Source organism: Lipotes vexillifer, unplaced genomic scaffold (assembly GCF_000442215.2).
Source record: "Lipotes vexillifer unplaced genomic scaffold, Lipotes_vexillifer_v1.1 scaffold395, whole genome shotgun sequence".
Taxonomy (NCBI): Eukaryota; Metazoa; Chordata; class Mammalia; order Artiodactyla; family Lipotidae; genus Lipotes; species Lipotes vexillifer.
The window spans coordinates 2,980,091-3,002,158 of NW_006797390.1; the positions used below are offsets into that span (position 1 = coordinate 2,980,091).

Sequence of the window (22,068 nt, forward strand, 5' to 3'; positions counted from 1 at the left end):
CGCTTTGCTGTACACCTGAAACTAACACAACATTGTAAATCAACTACACCCCAATAAAAATTTTTTTTAAAAAATCATGTTTATTAGTCCAAAGAAGTCCTTTTGTGCTCTATTGGCATTTTCTTGAGAATCCATGCGTGCGTGCGTGCGTGCGTGCGTTTTGCGGAGTTCTCTTCTGACTCTCTATCAATTGGCCGTGGTTGAGCTCTGCCCCAATACTCTTCACCTTCCTCCTGCCCGTGTAAATGAAAAGCAGGACCAACAAAGGTGCAGCCCCCCAGGCACCAGAAAGCAGTTCGTCAGCTGTCAGTGGCCTCTGCAATGTCACTGGTGGTCAAGGCAATCACTGCTCCATCATACTCAGTGTGATCCCCTGCCACTGTTGCTGTCTCTCTCACGCTGCTCTCCTGTGATTCCTGGCACTGGGGTCCCTCACAAATCACTCATAAGCTCTGTAGCCAAGCTGCAGTCCCCAAAGCCACAGCCGCAGAGAGCTCCTTCCCACACCACATGACCGCTGACACGTGAGCCCTGGGCCCCGAGGAGCCTCTGTGCAGGACAGCTGCCCCACCCCCGCAGACCTCCCTCTCCAGGAGCTGTGTTCTCCTTTCCGTGGTACCAAAAGTAGTTAAAGAAGGTCTTTGGCTCGTCCCATGGCTTTGTTCTGAAGGAGAGTGTACCCTGTGTGTGTCCTTTAGCAGAGCCCTCCAGAAAAGTACCCGTCCCATAGTTTTGTCTCAGGGCACGTTTGGAGGAGGAAGGCATATGGTGACAAAGGATTTCAGTCCATCTTCTCCAAATAGGGAAGAATCAAAACATTATCTCCACATGCGAATCAGCTCTTTGGGCATTTCTGTATTCTCTGCCCACATTTCTAGTACACACAGTAAGTGCCCTACATACGAACTTTCAAGATGCGAACTTTCAAAGATGCGAACTGCGTTCACATGTCCAATCACGTGTTAGTCCACGTGTCTGGTGTACATTGTCACGTGCATGCATCCTCCACAAGTGGTTGTGCTTTCGTGTACTTTACCGTACAGTACTGTATAGAATAGAGTAGTACAGTATCTTTATTTCAAGCTCAAGATGTCCAGAAGCAAGAGGTTAGCTAGAACTGAATCCAGCAAGGAACCAGAACCTGTGCCATCAACGTCAGGCGTGAGTGAAATTGCAGCTTGCCCCCCGTTTCCTATTGCTGACGATCCTTCAGCTCTACCATCTCCCACCTCCAATCCCTCCTCCAGTCAGTAACTCTTCTTGCCTGTTCACTCAACGCCAGCCCCTGTGTGCCAGCTGTTGTGCTGTACTACTGTACTTTTCAAGGTACTGTACTGTAAGATTAAAAATGTTTATTTTTTGTTTTCTATGTATTATTTGTGTGAAAACTATTAAAACCTATTACAGTACAGTACTATACAGCCGACTGTGTTAGCTGGGTACCTAGGCTAACTTTGTTGGACTTAACGAACAAATTGGACTTACGAACACGCTCTCAGGATGGAACTCGTTCATATGCAGGGGACTTACAGTATTTGGTTCATTCAACAGGCATTGATTGAACTTTCATCTGTTGTGCAAACTGTGAGAAGTCAGAGGGAAGAGACAGCACGTCATGTCTAAGGAAGTACATCAGTTTCATGATGAGGAGTTGGGGGTAAATGAAATGAGAAAAAAACAAGAAGCTATCACAGTAATTCACGAGAGGATGAACCCCTAAACAGAACAGCAAAAGTACAAAAACCAGAAGACACTTGTGGGCTTTATTGAGGGGGCAGACCCTGAAGAACTGGGTGACTAAGGAGTGTTCCAGGAAAATAAGGAGGAGGAATCCAGATCCACTCACAGTTTTCTCCTAATAAGTCTCCAGGAGTGTACAATATGAGAAGCCATGCTGGGGATGAAGTTCCTGTTTTGAATTTGTTGAATTTAGGGTAGCAGGGAAACATCCAAGCAGAGGAGAAAGAAGATAAGTGTGCGATGTATCCAGAGCTGGGGCAGAGATCTAGGCTGGTCTGTTATCACCATTTAAATGGCAGTTACAGCCACAGGTGTGGTTCAGGTCGTCAAAGAACCCTGCAAAGCAAGGAAAGGCCAAGAACAGAGCCTCAGGAACATGAGCACCTCAGGAGCAGGTAGACAGAGAGACACTTAAAGGAGCCTGGGAAGAAGCAGCAGCTTTGGAGAGAAAAAATCACGGAAGCAGGGGAGAGGATTTAAAGAAGAGAGTGGGGGGGCTTCCCTGGTGACGCAGTGGTTAAGAATCCGCCTGCCAATGCAGGGGACATGGGTTTGAGCCCTGGTCCGGGAAGATCCCACATGCCGCAGAGCAACTAAGCCCGCAACTAAGCCACAACTACTGAGCCTGCGCTCTAGAGCCCGCGAGCCACAACTACTGAGCCTGAGCTCTAGAGCCCACGAGCCACAACTACTGAACCCACGTGCCACAACCACTGAAGCCCATGCGCCTAGAGCCCATGCTCTGCAACGAGAAGCCACCGCACCACAACGAAAAGTAGCCCCCGCTGGCCCCTCCCGCTCTGACCAGCTCATGACAAAGGCCTTTCCTGACCACACTAACTGAAGGTGCTTATTTACTTATTTATTCCGTTGCTCCTTCAGCTAGTACATCAGCCGTGAGAGCAGGGACCTTGTCTGCCTTGTGAACTGCATCCCTAGTACCCGACAGCACCTGGCACGTGATAGGGGCTCAGTAAATACTGGCTGAATTTGATGTGGATTCAAGAGGCGCTTGGACCTGACCATGCAAGGAAAGCATCCTCTTGGACACCTTCACGCCACCAAACACACACAAAGCAGATCAACCTGGAGATTTTGCTTAAACCAGAAGTTAGCTCAACTCCTAAGCCATTTACCCAGCCAGACTTTTTTCCTTCTTGTATCTCCACTCCAGAAACTGCTGCATCAGCCTGCCCAGCCCACTCCCAGGCCCGTGGGCCCTGCACCACTGGCCTTCAGAGCCCCAGGTGGTGGCAACAGATGCCCTCCTCCCCGTGATGTTTTCTTTTCTCTCCTTTTCTATGAAAGTATTACACACAAAGAAAATTTGTAAATTACAGAGAAGTATGACAAAGAAGGGGGAAAATCGCTCATAATCCTGGTACATTTAACATACTGGGAATTTCCTTATTCTCTTTTCAAGGCACTTTCTTCTTGAGATGAAAACTGTAAAAAGTTTGCTAAACTTTTCTTCTCATTATATTGTTAGCATTTATTGTCATTGGAAATTGTTCCATAAATATAATTAAATAGCTTAATAATATTTCACTGTCTGGATAATTACTGAACCAGCTCTCCTTTAGACATTTTAAATTCTAACATGGTCATGGACATTTATCTCCAAACGTAAATATTCATATTTTTATGAATATTTTTAAATTTTTCCCCAGGGTAGAGACCCATCTTGATGTCTCTTGAGAGCTCCTGATAAAACCAGGTAGAGCCAGCATTGAAATGCTGGCATCTCAATGCCCTAAGCACTGAAGAAACTACAAAAGTCCTCCCATGTAATAATTCGTAATAAAAAATAGCAAACAATTACATCACACCCCATATTTTCCTGTATAGAAGTAACACAAATGTAAAAAATGCATGATTGTCAAACATCCGTCTCCTGCTAAACCATCAGTCCCATGAGCACAGGGACCTTGACCACCTTATTCATGTACCTCGCATATAGCAGGTGCTGAGTAATTACTTGGTAGACAGATGGGTAATCAATGTACCAATGAGAATTTGAAAGATAAATCGAGAAAAACTGTTGAACACCAACCTCCAAACAGCAACTCCCCTCCCACCATCCCAACTGCACGCCCAGTAGCAGGACTCAAAGCCTTGTCTGTTCCATTTATTCCTCATACAAATATTTTACAGTTTTATTTTTTAAATCATTTACACATATTCATACAAAGAAAAATAAATTTTAGGATGGAACCTTGGGACCACGGTAGTTTTTAAAAGAATCTGACCATTAGCTACCGAAGACAAGGCAAGAGGCTTCATGGCCACTTCAGTCATTTCTGGGCTTGGTGCATCTCCCCAGCAGAATCCAAGCTGCTCACTCACTTTCCCTCAGCCTTCACCTTGTGGAGGTGATATGGGGGAAGGGGATTTTTCGACCCTCCCCCCTACAAACATTTCAAGGACAGCAAAGGCTCAAGGTAACACTGAACCCGCTCTTTGCCAGGAATCTGGCAAGACTGCAATTTCTGAACCAACTTTCCAGAAGAGCTAGCTCAATTCCTACTCGCAGGTCTTTCTAAGAGGAGGGGGACGGCTGCACTCAGGACATTCCTCGTCCCACCTGCTCTGTCCTCCCTCCACAGGCCCCCAAGCCAGAGCCCTTGACCTGAGCCCATGTGGTCCCTTCTAGGCTCATTCCACAATGAGGCTTCCTCTCCCCACACCCAAACACTCTGTAGCAACTTAACCCCGGCAGCCCCTGAGGACCCCTATGGTAATGACGCCCATTACTGCGTGCAGCATTATCCAGGGACTCTGACCTATAGCCAGGAGAGGTCCAAGAATGACGGAACTTCAAGCACCCCTAAAATCTCAGCTCTGCTGAGCCAAATCAACATTTAAATCACACAGGCCAACTCCTAACACGTCCCACCCTAGATACAGTCATCACAGAGGTGCTTGATAGAACCTGCCACACACCACTGTGCGAGGAGGCCGTACTATTATCAAGTCCCAGTAAAAGGAGGAAGGAGCGGGGAGGACAGACGCTACAAATGTGGTAGACCCAATCAGAAATGGCAGCAGATGACAACCTGTATCTTTGGGTCCTTCCCAAAAAGCAGCACCAAGAAAGGGCGCGATGAGCAGAGAGATCTGGAGCTGGATGGACAGCCCTTGAATTACCAAGGGACTCCGACAACGCAGCTCATTTTCCTACAATTATGCAGGAACTAGAACCCAGACTACCCACCCCTACACTGAGGCAGCTCCTGAGAGGCAGTACCGCTTGTGGCCATCAGCCCACCCCCTTGGTAGGCCCCTTTGGGGAGAGGGGATCACATCCAGAGCAGGCACCCCTCCAGGCAAACACTCGCAGGGAAGCCCATCCCACTGTCATTGGGGCAGGCCGAACATCGCTAGGAGGGTGGACAGATCCCGGGCATCAGCCGCCCCATAGGCGTTGCTCTGGCCTAACATAGACAAGGCTAAACGCAGGGTGCTCCAGATGTTCTCCGACATGGCGCCTCCTTCGCCCCGAGGGCCCCGGCTTTTCCTCTGCATGTTCAGGGCCTCCAGAAAGTGTTCCACCGCCTCACTGCAAGGGAGAAGAATGAGAGCTGGTCAGCAGAACACCAGTGGAAGGAGGTAGGTCAGCTGCCGTGGGGAGAAAGAAAGCTGCAGCTCGCAGTCAAATAACAGGATCAGAGAATGAGGAGCCAGGGCCAAAGGCAGGGAGGAGTTCATTCATTCATTCATTCATTCATTCATTCCTCAGTAGATACTCTCACCGGTGGGCCCCAAGGTTGATGCAGCTGATGCCCAGGTTGTAGCGGGACCGTATATAGCCAGGCTGGAGCTCGAGGGCCCGACGGTATGCAGCTACTGCTTCTTCACTCTGGTTTCCATTGGCCAGGGTGGCCCCTAGCTTATTCCACAGCAAATAGTCCTAAGATAGGGATGGACAAGGGTTAGAAACAGGAGCCAGGCTCAGACCAAACTCTGCCCGATCTCCCCCTGGCTCCCCACTCTGTTTCTCTAACGCATGTTACGATTCCACTCCTGTCTCCACAGGTCACTGTGTGGCCACGATGTTGTGACCACGACGTAACCACTCACCCCCCGCAGACTCCCCTAAGTCCAGACGACCCTAGACTCCCGCTCTTCTCTTCCCAATTCTCCCAAGGCAACCAGGACATGGAACACTGGAACGAAATATCCCATGGTTCCGAAGGTCCCAACAAACGATTCCTCCATAAGGTACAGAGTCCTGTCCTATCTCCCTTCCTCCCCTGAGGCTCACATTGGGACGAACGCTGAGGGCGGCTGTGAAACAGTCCACTGCCTTGTCATACTCCCCACTCAGGTTGAAGAGGACTCCCAAGCCACACTGCACATCAGGGTCAATGGATGTCGGGTCCAGGCGCACAGCTGCCAGGAAGAGCTCTTTCACTTCGAGAAACAGGGAGCTGGACAAGGAAGAAAAAAAAAATGCAAAGAAGCAGGTGGGTGGATACGTCTATATTCCTACCCCTCCCAAATAATCCTTTCACTAACCAATCATACCCCCAAGATGCGTCCGTCTATCCTCCTTCCAATCCTGAGTCTTCCACCCCACTCTTAGACCCTGAGCCTCGATCTATCCAAAATTCTACAAGCCAGGTCCTCCTTCTACTCGGGTTGCCACTCGTCATCCCAGGAGGTCCCCACACTCACTCGGACAACAGAGAGCCCAGGATGCGCTTGCTGGGGCCCAGTCCTGCCCCGCTGGCCCCTTCTTCCCCAGCTGCCACCAGGTGGGCATAGGCTGGCGTGTAGCGCAGCCAGTCTCGCAGGGTCTCACAGGCCTGCCGCTGCAGGGACTCGTTGGTGAAGCTTACAGCCAGCGCCATCAGTGCCGTCCGGTTGTCTGGCTTTAGCTCCAGGCACCTGTTTGGACAGAGACGGACAGAGCTGGTCTCTGCAGTTGACACTGCACCTATCAGCACCCTGGGAGCCGAGCCAAGCTTCAGAACGCAGAGGTACCTGCCAACTCCCTCAGTTAAGGTGCAGAGGAATCGTCTACGGGTGGGTTATTAATAAAGTTACAGTCCTGAGAAACGGAACATTTCAGCAGCCAAGGAACCAGCCAGGGTCCCACAAATAAAACCAAAAGCTGAGGAATGAATGGAGCCAGTTTCCAGACTCACCTCAAACCTTAGAGTTTCATCACGAGAAAACACTCGTGCTAGTAGCCAGAAAGAAGAGTAGGCTCTGTCATTCTAAAGGTTATTTGTAGAGCCCTGGGACCACCCTGCCCCCCCCACCCTTTCAGTGTACTCACCTCCGCAGCGCACTGATGGCTAACAGTTCTTGCTCATTCTCTGCCTGGGTGGTCCCCAGGTACTGCCAGGCCTAGAGAGAAGTTGCCAGATTTCATCACCCCGGTATTCACCTTCCCACCGCTGCTTCCTCTGCTCGCCGCACCCACCATCTCACTCTCAGAACCCGACCCCAGGCTGTCGCCCAGGCCCTAATCCATCGGCACTACCCTTAGGGGCCTCCCTCAAAACTGGAGGGAGCGTCTCTCATCTGAAGTCAGAAGAACGAGCTGCTCACTTCCATGTGCTTGGGGTCCTGCTGCACAGCCGCCTCGAAGAGCAGGACAGCGTTCGGCAGGTCCCCCTCCTCAAGTCGCCGCAGCCCTTCCTCAAAGGGCTGGGGGTGGCCACGCAGGGGGTTTTCCTCCTCAAAGTGGTACCCCTACGAGGAAGGAAGCCAAGTGAGACCCCATCCCGGAGGGGGCCGTCACAGAGCAGCAGGAGTGGGAGCTGACAACCAAGACTGAGGTGGAAAAGAAGCTGAAGGCCTCCAAAGAGGTATCCGGATAAATGCCGGCAAGTTCTCCATGTCATAAAGGACATCACCTACGACCACAGTGAAGAAATTCCGGCTCACGCCCACAGCAACTGCAAAGCCAGGCAAACTCTGATCCTAAAATGAGCTGGGATTAAGCTCATTTTAGGAAGTTTTGATCAGCCGGTGTTTCCACATCCTTGATCTCTCATTACTGGACAGAGCACGTTTCTTAACAGGATCTGCTTACAGTAATGAGATAAGTTCTCTTTGACTATTCAAGGGGCATTTCTTGTTATCCTGCAACAGTGTGATAATCTATAAAGGAAATGCAATTTGGAGTCAGAGGCCCTGCTATTCAAATGCAACTCTTACCCAGCTCACGGAGTCCTGTGCACACTGACTAGACAGCGTGCGTTCAAGCACTTTGAAAATTTTAATTTATTCCGCAATTTCATTCTTAAAAGTTATTAATATTAATCTGTATCTGATAGTAAATTAAAGCTAGATTCCAAAATCCTGAGGGCAGAAAACGCTTCAGAAAGACCAGTCCTCTTCTAGCTGAGGTTTTCTCGTTTGAGGGAAGTTATGATGCTCTGTGCAGAGCTCTGTCCCCAGGGCTTCCACGTAGGCAGAGAGGTGTTAAGATAAAATGGGTCCCTAGTAAGCGTGTGACTTGGGACAAGGGAATAAAATGCTCCTTTTTGGAGAGTAGTGGTTACCATCACAAAACAATACCCCAGAATGAAAACAAGATGCAAAATACAGGGCAGGGCCCTTTCTAAACGCAGTTAAGGACAAACCAGAATGAAACTGTATGAAATAAAGACATGAGTGAGGCCCTTCTTCACTACCATTGTGAAACTGCTCAAGAACCAGAAATGCTTAAATCTTGCCAGCAAAGTTCTAAACCATTATAAGTAATCTGCAAATTATTTGTAACAAATAAAAATTAAATAATTACAATGGGGATTTAAGAAGTGAGACATACAGGAGATGGATTTGGGATAAATGTATAAAAAGTATATTCACGTTGAAATAGGTAATGTTCCTGGGACACCTCCGTGCAACAGGAAAACTCAGAAGATAGGAAAGGATCCTAGAACAAGGATCAGCAAGGGGCAGAGGATAAATATTTTGTCACAACTACTCATCTCCACCAGAGCAGTGAGAAAGTAGCCACAAATGTTATGTAAACAAGCATGGCTGTGTTCCAATAAAACCCTATTTACGGTGGCTTCCCTGGTGGCGCAGTGGTTGAGCGTCCGCCTGCCGATGCAGGGGACACGGGTTCCTGCCCCGGTCCAGGAAGATCCCACATGCCGCGGAGCGACTGGGCCCGTGAGCCATGGCCACTGGGCCTGCGCGTCCGGAGCCTGTGCTCTGCAACGGGAGAGGCCACAACAGTGAGAGGCCCGTGTACCACAAAAAAAACCCAAAAAACAAAAAACAAAAAACTCTATTTACGGACACTGAAGTTTGAATTTTATCAATATATAATTTTCACAAATTATTACTTTTCATTTTTTTAAAACCATTTAAAAATGTTAAAACCATTCTCAGCTCACGGGCCATTAAAATAAAGAAAAAGGTGGAAGGATAGATTTCCCATGGGCCACAGTTTGCCAGCCCCACCTAGACTATTAGAGTTCCACAAGATAAAGCCTTCTGCATTCACCCTCGACTATTGCCCATCCTCAATCCATGTTTTAAGCCACCCCATAGGAAACAGGTCATTGTCACCTATAACACAATTTCCTAATGAAAGTAATTCCTGCCTCTCAGAGCTACTGAGAGCATCAAATGAGAATATCTGCCACAGCCTTACCAAAAAGCTTAAAATACTATGTGTGAATAGGTATTATCCTCAGCAGACAATGCAACAAATCAATTCCATCATGTTGCAACCACGGGGTTCTCTAAGTATGCTCTTGTCTGTGTTATCTATCCTCCTTGAGATTTTATCAATTGCTGATCAGAGAGGAATTTTTCAAAAGTAGAATATTTGTATAGATGAAAAAAAAAAAAGAGTCCTCTGGAGGAAGCTTTAACAACCCACAGGATGCAGGATAAGCTTGGGACCACTTTGCATCTTAAAAAGTCTAATCCAAGCCATTCATTAGGTCTGATCCATCGTCTGGTCTGCTCAAAATTTCATAGGATCATACTGCAAAAATAGGATCACTACTAAGTAGAGTGTGTCCCATCACAGAAATTTCTCCTTCACGCTAACAGTATACAGTATCATATCTGCTCCAGCTGTAGGTGCAGCCTTGAAAATTTAAGGATCATGAATAAAAAATACGACATTCAGATACCCATGAATTTACCTGATAGTGTCAGATCAACATTTGAAAAAAAAAAAAGTACTATTGACATATAATTTATTAACAGTTGAACAAAAGGGAGACAAAATCTGGAACATTAATGCAAATGTTTCTAATCTTAATTTTGCAATATCCCAAGGTATCAATGATATCAAAATAGGGTTCAAAGATCTAAAAACATAATTATGTTTTTAAGTTTTGAATTAAATAATTTATTCCAACTATCATGTCATTAATACAGAAGTAAAAAATGCTAAGAGGAGGTGCTGCTCATATGAAATTAGAGCTATGTCTATATTTATCAAAAACCAGGAAATATTTTTTTTAATTTTTATTTATTTTTTGGCTGTGTTGCATCTTCATTGCTGTGCACGGGCTTTCTCTATTTGTAGCGAGCGGGGCTACTCTTCACTGCAGTGCACGGGCTTCTCATTATGGTGGCTTCTCTTTTCGTGGAGCACGGGCTCCAGGTGCATGGGCTTCAGTTGTTGTGGCACGTGGGCCCTAGAGCATGTAGGCTTCAGTAGTTGTGGCACATAGGTCAGTAGTTACGGCTCACAGGCTCTAGAGTGCAGGCTCAGTAGTTGTGGTGCATGGGCATAGCTGCTCCGTGGCATGTGGGATCTTCCCAGACCAGGGATCGAACCCGTGTCCCCTGCATTGGCAGGCAGAGTCTTAACCACTGTGCCACCAGGGAAGTCCCAGGAAATTTTTATCTAAACTTTATACCTTGCCATTTGTAAGTCGACAGTGCAACTTATCAAGTGTCTATTACAAATTAATAAAAGTATTATCTCCAGGTATTTCCTTCAGTTCTTCCTCATCACAAGTCTATAGAAGAAACTCTTACTATGGAAAAACCAGAGGACGGGGTCCCAAAAGGTAAGCTCCCTTTTCTATTATATCACAGAACAACTCTCAGAAAGTCAGGCTGGGATAATAAAGAAAATCATCTTTTTCCTAGTACTAAGATTTTCATTGGCTTTTAAATCCTAGTCTTTTCTAAGTTATCCTGAACGCTGTTCTTCTCTATCTTCGCAAGATCTACCTCCAGAATCCTGGCCCTCTAGTTCTAGCCCCAACCAGGTCTGAGCTGAGAAAAAGACACCACTGATCATCTCCCCAGTTCCTGTTTTGCCTTTTTCAAAACCAAGCAATTCTCTCCTTCCCCAATCATGCTTCAACTCACAGCTCAATTACTACCCACATGTCCGAATGCCCCACAAGCCACAAGCAGATTTTTTTCACAGTGATACCCCGATACAACATATGCTCCTAAGGCAACAGTATATACTACATGCAAAATTCAATCATTCTTCACCACCGACTTCTGGGAAATTTTCTTAGCATTTGAATTATTTAATACAATTCTTTGAAAATACCCTAAATTGGGGGCAAGTGGTTAGCACCTACAGGAAGAGATCAGAATTTAAAATAAACTTGTGAGTTAAAAAAGTAAATAGATACTAAGGTGGAGGGCAGAGAGATGGCCTACCACCTACCACTCTCTACCAAAGGAGCTATCAATCTTCTTAAAATGTTTTCAACCAACCTCCAAAGCAGGGCTCCTTCCTCTGTGCTCTTATTGCATCGTGTGCAAACCTCTACTCTAGGTATTTTGTCGCTTACTGTTGTTATTTGACAAGGGTGGTCTATTATCATTAACTTTTATATCACAAGAATAAAGCATACTATCAATACCTGGAGGAGTGCGGGGGCAAGGGAATAACTCAGGCTGCCTTTCACGGAAAGGGGCTCAAGAAAATAATTACTTAAAAGTGGGCACCCTTCAGATTCAGGATTAAAGGAGAGACAATAAAACAAGGAAATCCTGCAGAGTCTGAAAAACTAGTTCTTACCTTGTCGTAAGAAGCAGACGTGAGGTCGTCATAGTCAGAAAGCCAGGGGTGGGCCTCAGCATCCCGTTTGGCCATCTCCTCCAACTCCGCCTGCAACTTGTCCCAGAAATCGACCTCAGACTGTAAGGAAGGCAAGGCCGAGAGAAACAGAAGATTCATCATGAGCACCCCGCCCCACCCTTAGTTCCACTAAGATGGAGTCCCTATGGCAGTAGTTGTTTAATGTCAACGTGTTTAAGATCACCTGAAGAGCTTCTTTTCACGCAGGTTCCTAGATCCTGCCCCCAGATTCTGACTCAGTAGTCTGTGATGCCCAGGAATTTGCATTTCTGATAGGCAACCACCCCATCCCAAGCAGTTCTGATAAAGAGAATCCAAGAACACTATGAAATACAATGTTCACCCATCTCTGATGTTAAGACACCCACTCTCTCCAAAGAAGTGTTTTCTCTTGGACTGGTTACAGCTGTACTAGCTGCTCTCACCTCTATAGCTGACTTGGCTCGTTCAAACTCCATATCAAGAGCAGATGTGTTCACTGGTCTTGTGAACTGGTCAACCCAGGCCTCTGAAGTACCCTGTGACAAAGAAGGATGGTCATACCACCAACAACAACTTTCTACCCACTAAATATCAACTAAATACCCATTAGACACCACCAACCTGGGCACTTCTGAGAAGAACCTTCTCAGAATCTCTTTCCCACCCACTCAGGACCTGGATGCTACCAAACAAGCTGGCAATAAGATCCCTTCCCCATCTGGGACCACTGAACACTGAACCCACGGCCGGGGGCACCAGCCGGCTCTGAGGTAGGACTGGGAGGTGACAGTGTCCTACCTGCTGCTGAATAAACTCTGCTGCCCACTGCTCTGCCTGAGCTCGGCCCGACCCTGCGCCGGACTCCAGGGACACCTGCCCCTCGCCAATCTGCCGCACGAATTTCAGGAACTGGGGCACAGAGACACACACAGGCCACTTGGGAGAGGACTTCCGGGTGTGCCCTCTCAACCACGCCCAGAGAAGCCTGCACTTACCCCTCCCCCCTGACCATCTCTAGCTACAGACAAGATAGGCTAAAGACCCTGGAAAAAGCAGAGAGCAAAAAGAAAGGGATTTCTGGCTCAAGAGATCTGAGAAGGCACAGAAAAGACAAAGGGTTAGTAGGCAAGGAAATGAGGGCAAGAATACTGGAAGAGGCGGCAGGGTCGTAAGTCTCTGTTCTCCAGACAGGAAGGAGTGGACCTCGGATCTCATCTCTTTCGCCTTAAACTAAACTGGGATAAGAGAAGCAGGACTCCTGAGTTCTCAGACCAGCTCTGCTGGGCAAAGCAGCAGCGGGACGTGGCTCACCTCAGAGTTAGCCAACTTTGGGTCATCCACCTTGGCCACAAAGTCACTGGCCGTGTGCTGCAGGTCCTCCTCAGGCTGGTATTCATCATACCTGGGACAGGTGAGGACTCGCTCATTTTCCACGTTAGTCTGCCACATCCTTCCCCACTCCCAGCCCATGGCAGTTACAGTTCTCATCGGGGAACAGAGAGGGTGACACTACTCCTCTCTCTGGTTGAGGACCTACTAATTTCAATTTACATTAAAGAAGGACATTTGGGCAGGAGTGGCAAAGCACTAGCTACATGCTTTCACCTCTCTCTTTCCCAAACGTGTCTTTCCAGAGAGAAGGAATAGACAGTTGCAGGCTCCAAATTAAAAGGGGAACGGGGGCATAAGATAAAGTTACAAACTTTTGGTGGGACAGTTAGGATTCTCGACTTGATTATATTTGAGACATAAATGAATCGGGGTAATAATACAAGTGGAAACCTTAGAGCAGAAAATGAAGGGATTGCAACTTGGTTTAAGAATGTGGATAGAGGAGCTTGGTGGAGGGGAGCGGGAAAACTGTCCAACACTCCTTCCACAGGGAGCCATCCAGAGCGAAGTGGCTGGACTCACCAGCGAGCAGTGGCAGCTGTCCCCTCTGGTTCTCCCAGCCACAGCTTCTCCTCTGACTGCTCCAGATATTCCTCAGCCCAGCGGGCCGGGGACACAGACAAAGGGTCTGCAAGGAGCAGAGAGGTGGAGAAATCAGTGAGGGATCAGGAAAGGGAGAATATTAACTTAACCAAGTCAAAGGGGCCTAGGGCAGGAGTTTACTGAACTGGGGACAGGAGACCAAATAAGGAGGCTCAGGAGAGAAGTGCAAGAGCCCTCACTAAGAAACAGCGGGCACTGGGCCTCCACCTTCCTCAAAGGTACTGCAGGGACCCGGCAGGGAACCAGGGGAGAACACAGGAGCTCCCATTCTTTAACCAAACCTTGGTCTGTCCTCCACTTACAGAGTTCACACCCTCCCAACAAAAGGAGCCTCATAATTGGGAGACTAGGATCCACATATATACACTATTGATACTATGTGTAAAATAGATAACTAATGAGAACCTACTGTATAGCACAGGGAACTCTACTCAATGCTCTATGGTGACCTAAATGGGAAGGAAATCCAAAAGAGACGGGGTATATGTATACATATAGCTGATTCACTTTGCAGTACAATAGAAACTAACACAATATTGTAAAGCAACTATACTCCAATAAAAATTTAAAAAAAGGAACCTCATATTTCATCCTAATATACCTACCAAAAGAATCTGAGAAGCAGAATGCTGGGCTAGAACAAAAGATACATGGGTCCACTCTTCCCACTGGATTCTTTTTCATTATTTGAGATGTAACATACAAACATGAAGGTGCGCAAAGTGTACCAGACTTAGGTGAGTTGCTTCATTAATTTCTACCCGTGAACACACTCAAGCCACCACCACCCGGATCCCGACATGGACCGTCTACAGTTCCCTCACAGGCTCCCGCAGGCCCGCACCCCCCGGGATAAACATTATTCTGAATTCTGTCACTTTTGACTGCTTTTGAGAGCTATGTTTTTAAGTCTAATTCCAGAAATCATCTTAGCAACTCTCATGCAAAAGGGCACTGCTGCAGCATCAGAATAAACATATCAAATGAGGCTGCTGAACTCTTCTCAGCCCCCAGAACTTTGCTCTTTACTATTCTAGGGCCAGGAAAACAAAAAGTAATGACACAGATTAGTTAAAGGATTTAAAGGGACCCTAAGAGTGAGTGCACGCAGAGAAGGATGGGCCGGCGTGTTCTTTCCTTCTGCTCTGCACCCATATCCTTACAAATGGTCATCCTGTCTCTGTGCCTAATTTGAAGATCTGTTACTGCTTTTAACACCAAGAAGGCAGGTTTATCTCCTCGGGATTCATATGCAACAGAACTTGCTATTCCATTTAACTGAGACTCTGCCTGAATAATTTCAACAAACTCATCTCAACATCTGAGAAAATAATGTCAAAATCTGAAAAAAAAAGAAAAGAAAAGATCAAGACTCACAGATTTCACCTAATCATAAATAATAAGTGATTTATTACTAATAAAATAAAAGATACGGTTGACAATATTTTTCATCACAGACCTGGTCTCTTAATTTTGAGAACTCCTAACATCTATATCAAGATTTCCCTCACTAGCTTTTACAAGCAACGTTTCTCTTTCCTTTGCCCCAGCTAGACTGTTAGCTCAAGTCTGGAGACCTAATAAGGAAATGCTTAATACCCTGTCCCATTCTGCTGAAAAACACCCAGTCCCCCCTCCTCACTCTCCAGTCACTCCCTCTCAACTACAGTGTTTCACAAAAGCATATGCTGGCCAAAAGTACTCCACAAATTGCAGAGAACACCATTTCTGTGAAACGCTCCTCTAAAGGACAAGCAGCAACAGAAAAAGTACAAAGCACCTGGACTTTAAAACAGACAAGAGGTAGTTTAGAAAAAAGAATCCCAGAGATGAGTCATCCTCAAATAGCTGTAATTTGGTATTTAGCCATATTGGCCACAAGACTCAGGATTCTCTGGCATTGGGAACCTGCTCCAACAAAGAAGTCAAAATAAAATAACCAGAAGAATACTACCTGGCCTTCAAAATATTTTTTAAGAAATTCTTACAGAAAATCAGATTCATCTGGATACCTGTGAGATGGAAGCAACTTAGTCCTGCTGAGTGGGAGGGACTGTCCTAGGTCACAGAGACCATAGAGTGACAACCAACAACCTAGACACCAAACCTCTGATTCACAGTGTTCACCTGGCCTAGGTTCTCACTGTGTGCTCACTTCATCTAGGCACATCTACCCCAAGCTCAACAGTCAAAAACTCAGAACTTCCCACCTTTACCCATGAAAGTTTCCACATCCACTAAGTAACACAGTGATCAAGAATGCAGGTTCTAGGGTCAGGCTACCTGCATGCACATCCCAACTCCACCACTTATTCACTGTGAGTCTCCAGACAAGTTATCAACCCTCTAAGTTTCCAATTCCTTATCTATGAAGTAGATATAATAATAGCTACCTCACAGGGATTCTTGTGAAGACCAGATGAGATAATGCCTATGCAAAGCACAGAGGAACAAATATTAGCTATTATTATCATTACTGTCTGCTCAAGGCAAATCCATACAAAAGTGGAAAACATCACAATGAGATTATTATTCCTTTTATTTCATAGCCTCTTCCACTGCCATCCAGGGGAGAGCTACTGCCAATCATCATCTGCTACTGCTGGCCATTGCCCTTCCTATCAAAGTACAGGCTTATCTCTCATAATTGTCATATGAACCTCACACACCATTTTAGCTGAGGCTGTCTAAACTCAAAACCCCTTAAAGATGCATTTCTTCCCTAGAGCTGAGCAATCACAAGATGGACAATTATTTGGCGCAGAAGATTGGGGTGAGAGGGAGAAGCGGAATTCCATCAAGAAATATTTCAGACTAAAAAATGAGCTTTATGTGGTAATGGAATAATTCTATATCTTGATTGCAGTAATGGTTATGCAAATCTACATATGTGATAAAACTATAAACATACAAATAAAGGCATGTAAAACTGGTGAAATCTAATAAGATCTGTGGACTGTGCCAGTGGCAATTTTCTGTTGATAATGTACATAACTAACAAATGCAAAATGTCACCACCGGCGAAAACAGAGGGAAAGACACACAGAACCTTTCTGTACATTTTTTTGCAACTTCCAGTGAAACTATATTTCCAAATACAACATTCAAACAAGAAAAAAACTAAGCTTCAAGGTTCCTTTTAAACTAGATTCTAGAATCCTAACAATGGGGAGTTTAAAATAATAGAGATTTAAAGAATATAACCTTCTCTCAACTTGCAGTCTATTTATCCACAAAGAAATAGGTAACCTGTATCACTACTGTAATAATATCAGCCACAAATGTTATGAGGCTAGTATCCACGGGTTCCACATCCACGGATTCAACCAACTGTGGATGGAAAATATTCAGAGGGAGATGGGCAGGGAAATTCTAGAAAGTTCCAAAAAGCAAAACTTTGAATTTGCCCCATGCTGGCGACTATTTACAAAGCATTTACATTGTATTAGATATTAAAATAATCTAGAGATTTAAAGCATACGGGAGGGTAGGTTATATGCAAATATTATGCAATTTTATATAATTTTATATAAAGAACTTGAGCAATTTTATATAAAGGACTTGAGCATCCAGGATTTTGGTAACCACAGGGGTCCTGAAACCAATCCCCTGCAGATACCAAGGGGTAACTGTACTAGAAAATCAATCCCCGTTAGCTCTTTCTCCCAGATCTCAATTCTCTCATTCAATAAATTCTGAAGGGCCACTACATACAAAGCAATATACTACTGCAACAGGACGTTTATATGAAGGCAGATCCCACATAGCTCAATATCCCTTTCCAGCTTTCCATATCCCTGCCTCTGTGAAGCAGGCACAGTTCCAAAAAAATGTACAAAACAGAGGAAGAGAGAGATCTCCCAAAGACAATTTAACAGGTAGGACAGGTCCAACATGTTTTTCTAAAGTAGTTTTTCATTTACAGGTTAAGGAAGATTTCAGTGGCTCCAAGTATTCAACTAATTTTAACAAAAATCTCATCAATCTCAATGCTTATAGTAGTGATGATGTTTTCCTGAATTATCAAAAATGACTGATGCCCATACACTGTAACAGAAGTCTCTCTGCGATAAGAAACAGCACTTAAATCTAAGGTTTGTACAAAAAGCTGACTTTCAGTCTGGTGGCGGGTCTTTATTACAGCTCAGATTTTCCAATTGGGGCAATTCCACAGAGAGGATTCTCAATGATAGTGTAAAGATTCTAAGTATGGAGCCTGGAGTCAGACAGACATGAGATTGCATGTAATCTCTGTTACTGAATGATTTCAGACAAAGTATTAACCCTTCCAAATCTCAGTTTCCTTGTCTATAAAATGGGGGAGGAATACCCACCTTGTATTTCTGTGAAGCTCAACTGGCTCTGAGAATATAAAGTGCATAGAAACCAAGAACACCCATTGTTCTTCCTGAAACTCCAACTTAAAGGAGGGAAAGGGAGTCATGAAAAAATTGACCAACAGCTTTTATTAAAGGTGAGTTTTAGTTGTTAAGATTTGGGGGGTTTTCTCTTGGGTATGGAGGAAGCCCTGTCTTTAGGAGAATAAAAATGATTGGGGGCAGGGGGTACCAATTAGGTCCCATCAATCAGGTCATGAAAATTCAGGAACTGTGATGATGTGAGCACCCTGAGAGGCCAGAATCTTTGCAACTTTCTCCCTTTATCTCTTTTGTGAGTCTTGATTTCTTAAATTGGAAATAGGCTAACAGTGCTCTCTTTGAGAGCAATCAGGAAGAGCAAAGAGGAAGAGAATGCCCTTGCCCAGGCCTGTAATCAGAAAGGCCTGGGGGAGAAGAATCAGTCCCCCAGGATGCAGTGAGCACAGACAACTCAAAGAGGGAAAATTAGGCTGGGACCCTGAAGAGCTTAAGTTGCAGGCCTGGCAGTATAGCATAATGGGTAAGCCCACAGACTCTGGAATCATTCAAACCCAGAGTCAAATCCCATCTCCACCAGTTACAAAGCTGTGACTCCTTGGGCAAATTATTTAACCTCTCAGCCTCAGTTTTCTTATCTATATACTAGGAATAATAACTACCTCAAGGGTTCTCAGGGGGATTAAACGGACAATGCATGTAAAACATTGCCTAGCCTAGAAAGCAAGCAAAGCCTAAAACATGGTTAAGTAAACATTAGCTCTTGTTATTAATTTTTATTATTATCATCAAGACCATACACTTCAGGCCTCTGAACTCCACAATTCCACTTTCCAAGGCTCTAACCCTGTTCAAGATGACTTAATGCCAGAATCCCAAGGGATGTGTTAAACATTTCTCTCTTCCTGGGCAACACTGCCATCCATCCAATCTGTGGATCCTCCCCACCAAACTACAGTACTAAAGTTCCAGATAACAAAGAAGAAAACCTAACTCCTCGTGTTCTCTCTCTCCTCAAAATCTCTTATCCAGTTCAAACTCACGCCTCTGTTTAATATAAGTTTCAATTCCCTGTTACCACCTAAGAGAAATCAGGTTCAGTGCCCTATAGGAAAGAGTCAAGAGTCCAGAAAGGTCATAAGCAGCTGAAATCACTCTATATCCTAAAATGAATGAGGGTAACAGTGTAGAACTTTGCATCACAGGCACCACTGTAGATCTTCCCACAAGAAGCCTCACCTGTAACTTCAGAGATGAACTCCTGGGACCAGTCAGTCTCATTGTAATCCTGAGTTACATCCACAGCATCTCCAGCTGCAAGGAACTCCTGGGCCCAGTTCTCCGACAAGGCCAAGTCTGCCACACCAGGGGCTTAAGAGAGAGACAGAGAGAGAATTAAGGAAAATATCTATCATTCTATCATGCCTAAGGAACCCTGAGTGCACATAAAGACACTCTGTTCCTTTTGTCTCCTTCTGCATCTCAGTTCCTCAATACCAGCAGCATCTAAATACGGAATCCCCTTGTTCCTACCTGCACAGAAAATGGTGACCCCCGCCCCCCACCCCCAGAACCAGACTCTGGACCCACCTCTCTGGGGTGCCTGGCGGAAGTTTGACTGTTCAATCTCCTGCATCTCTGCCAGGAGGTCATCCATCTTGAAGGTCTGAGGGGCACGGGATACAAGTGGCGCATTCTGGTCCTGGAGGAATTCGGCCACCAACTGTCAGAAGAGAGATGGTGAAAGGAACCCAGCAAGAGACAGGGGCCCATTGGATGAGGGATACTAACATCAAACACAAGGAAAGAGAAACACAGAAACTATAGATTTGGAAACACTCAACGAATACTTAAAACAAAAACAAGCAGGCGAACTGAGGCAAATCTCATTTGATCAGGGAAGTCCACAGACTGAAGTATGGATGACCCAAGTTTAAAGGAAAAATACAATGGGCGAACGAAAAATGCGACAGAAAAGACTGGCATATTTACCTCATCTTCAGAGGCTACCCCCAAAGGCTTAGAGACCTAAGACAAAAGAAAGGGAGACAATATGGTACAGTGGTGAAGACCACAGCCACAGAACTCAGTTAACCCTGGGTTAAAATTCCAGCTCTTCCATTCATAAGGCAAGTCACAAAACTTCTCAAAGCCTCAGTTTCCTCATCTATAAAATGGTTGCCTTCGTCTATATAAAGACGTTCAATGTTTAATATAGTAAACACCCGTTGTGTGGCAACTATTATCATTTCCAACACAATAGAGACAACAGTTATCCCAAAGTGTGCATCCGGACCCTCCATCCCAGGTCGCAACTCGGGCTTTCCGCCTGAAGAACACTCACCGCCTCCGAGACTGGGGCTCCTGGGGGCCAGGGGCCAGGCCTCAATCCCTCCTGCCGAAAGGCCTTGTCCTGGGTGAAGTGCCCGGCCAGCTTCATGAGCGGGTTGGCACCCCCGCATTCCGCCTCCACCAGCTCCCGCATCGCCATGGTGACCGCCGGTTCTCTGATGGGCAGAGGTTTGGAAGTGAGGTCCCGGAGCCAAACCTTTCCCCAACCCACAACTCAGCCCGGACCTGGGGGAGGCGGTTTTTGGCCGCTGGCCACTCTCCACCCCTGCGCCTTCTGCTGCGGTCCCCACCTCTGCCAGGAATCGGGGGGTCGCTGCCCTCCTGCCGCCCCCCTGGGCCTCTCCAGCGGCCTCCACGACTGCGGTCTCAGGCGGCGGGACAGGCGGCAGCCGCCCCCCACAAACGGGCCTGAACCCCATGGGAGCGGGAGGACAATTCCGCAACTGAGCGGTACGGGAGCATTGGCCGGGCAACGGAGAGGGGACACGCCGCGGGACCGTTAAGCCCAGTCCCCTACACCCGCAGTCACCGGGCGAGCACTGCTGGGGGCCATTCCCTCCCCGTAAGTCACCTGAGCCCCTCCCCCTGCTCGGCCGGTGCCGGCCCACCCATCCCCCGCTCAGAGCACCCAGTCTCCCCCACCCGGGTCGCTGCTCAAGCTCCGCCCCCCGCGACCCGCGAGGACACCGCAAGGGCTGCTGGAAGACCAGGAAGGTGTCCTCGCGCCCCCTCGGGGCCCGACACTCACCACCGCGCGCGAAGCCGCACGACCCGCCGGGGTACCTGGGGCGGGCTGGAGGCGGAGGGGAGAGAAGGGATTGGGGAGCCAGGGGCGGGGCTCGGGCTTAAAGGGGCCGTGACCGCCGCGCGACGGTCGCGGCCCTGCGGAAGCTGTTTGGAGGGGCGGGGCCTTAAGTCTGCGACGCAGCGTGATGGAAGGAGCCGTGGGTCTTAAAGGAGAAGTCTTGGAGCCTCGACTCTGCGAGCACTCGAAAGGATCGCGGACGCTAGGACTAGTTTGATGGAAAGCTCAAAGAAGAATGGAGCTAGGAGGGGCTTCCTGACCTTTGGGGGAAAGCCGAGCACGCAGATCCTGGGCTCAGATCATTCTGCCTCTTCCCGGGGGCGTATTGTGACCCAAGGGGATTCCCTCGCTTTCTGGGCCTCGGTTTTAGAGAAAGGCCCTAATGCGGGAGTGGTGGGGGTCAAATCCGGGGCCTTCCCTCAGCCTTCTAGGCCTGCCCCGTTCCAAACTGCCCCTAGCAGGACAGCGTCACGGTCTCCATGGTGACAGAGGCCTGCCCCCATCCCTCTGCCACATCTGCGTATTGGGGGAAATAGCACTGGATGACGACAAATTCCGGTTACTAAATTAGGGTCCAGTGCATCCTGAGACCTCAAGCCGGTAACCTACTGGGAAGGTGCACAGTGAGTCACTCCTCTCCCCTCCTTCCTCCCTCACCGCTGGTCAAGGTCACCGTGGTGGCCTTATTCCCACTGCCCCAGACAGGGAATGCACAAATATGATGCAAGAAGTGATCTTTAATCACGAAATAAGCCTCAGGCCCCACCATCTGCCAC

At 46.9% G+C, this 22,068-nt stretch overlaps 1 protein-coding gene across 4 annotated transcripts; it reads right to left on the reverse strand.

Moving 5' to 3' along the window:
• Positions 1-3,858: 3,858 nt before the first annotated feature.
• PEX5 (peroxisomal biogenesis factor 5) lies at positions 3,859-21,304 on the reverse strand. 4 transcript variants are annotated; one of them, XM_007469378.1, is made up of 15 exons: positions 21,236-21,304; positions 20,480-20,642; positions 20,128-20,163; positions 19,726-19,858; positions 19,375-19,506; positions 13,679-13,784; positions 13,076-13,166; positions 12,208-12,300; positions 11,723-11,842; positions 7,300-7,443; positions 7,025-7,095; positions 6,418-6,630; positions 6,005-6,170; positions 5,493-5,650; positions 3,859-5,299 (listed from the first exon to the last, which is right to left on the reverse strand). In XM_007469378.1, exons 2-15 carry the CDS (start codon positions 20,624-20,626, stop codon positions 5,098-5,100), a joined length of 1,812 nt encoding a protein of 603 aa, XP_007469440.1. In that variant the 5' UTR covers positions 20,627-20,642; positions 21,236-21,304; the 3' UTR covers positions 3,859-5,097. The 4 variants fall into 4 exon arrangements, with proteins under 4 accessions (XP_007469440.1, XP_007469438.1, XP_007469439.1 ...); XM_007469376.1 differs by lacking the exon at positions 21,236-21,304 and adding an exon at positions 12,563-12,673 and having other exon boundaries at positions 20,480-20,637; XM_007469377.1 differs by lacking the exon at positions 21,236-21,304 and adding an exon at positions 12,563-12,673 and having other exon boundaries at positions 11,723-11,818; positions 20,480-20,636.
• Positions 21,305-22,068: the final 764 nt, after the last annotated feature.

Bases quoted from the DNA above. Each gene is read 5' to 3' on its own strand.
- PEX5 (XM_007469375.1), bottom strand. From the start codon at position 20,626: ATGGCGATGCGGGAGCTGGTGGAGGCGGAATGCGGGGGTGCCAACCCG. The intron at 19,507-19,725 runs GTGGGTCCAGAG...CTCTCTCTTAAG, and splicing joins CCGCCAGGCACCCCAGAGAG to CCCCTGGTGTGGCAGACTTG. The intron at 12,301-12,562 runs GTAGGACACTGT...TCTTTGTCACAG, and splicing joins CAGAGTTTATTCAGCAGCAG to GGTACTTCAGAGGCCTGGGT.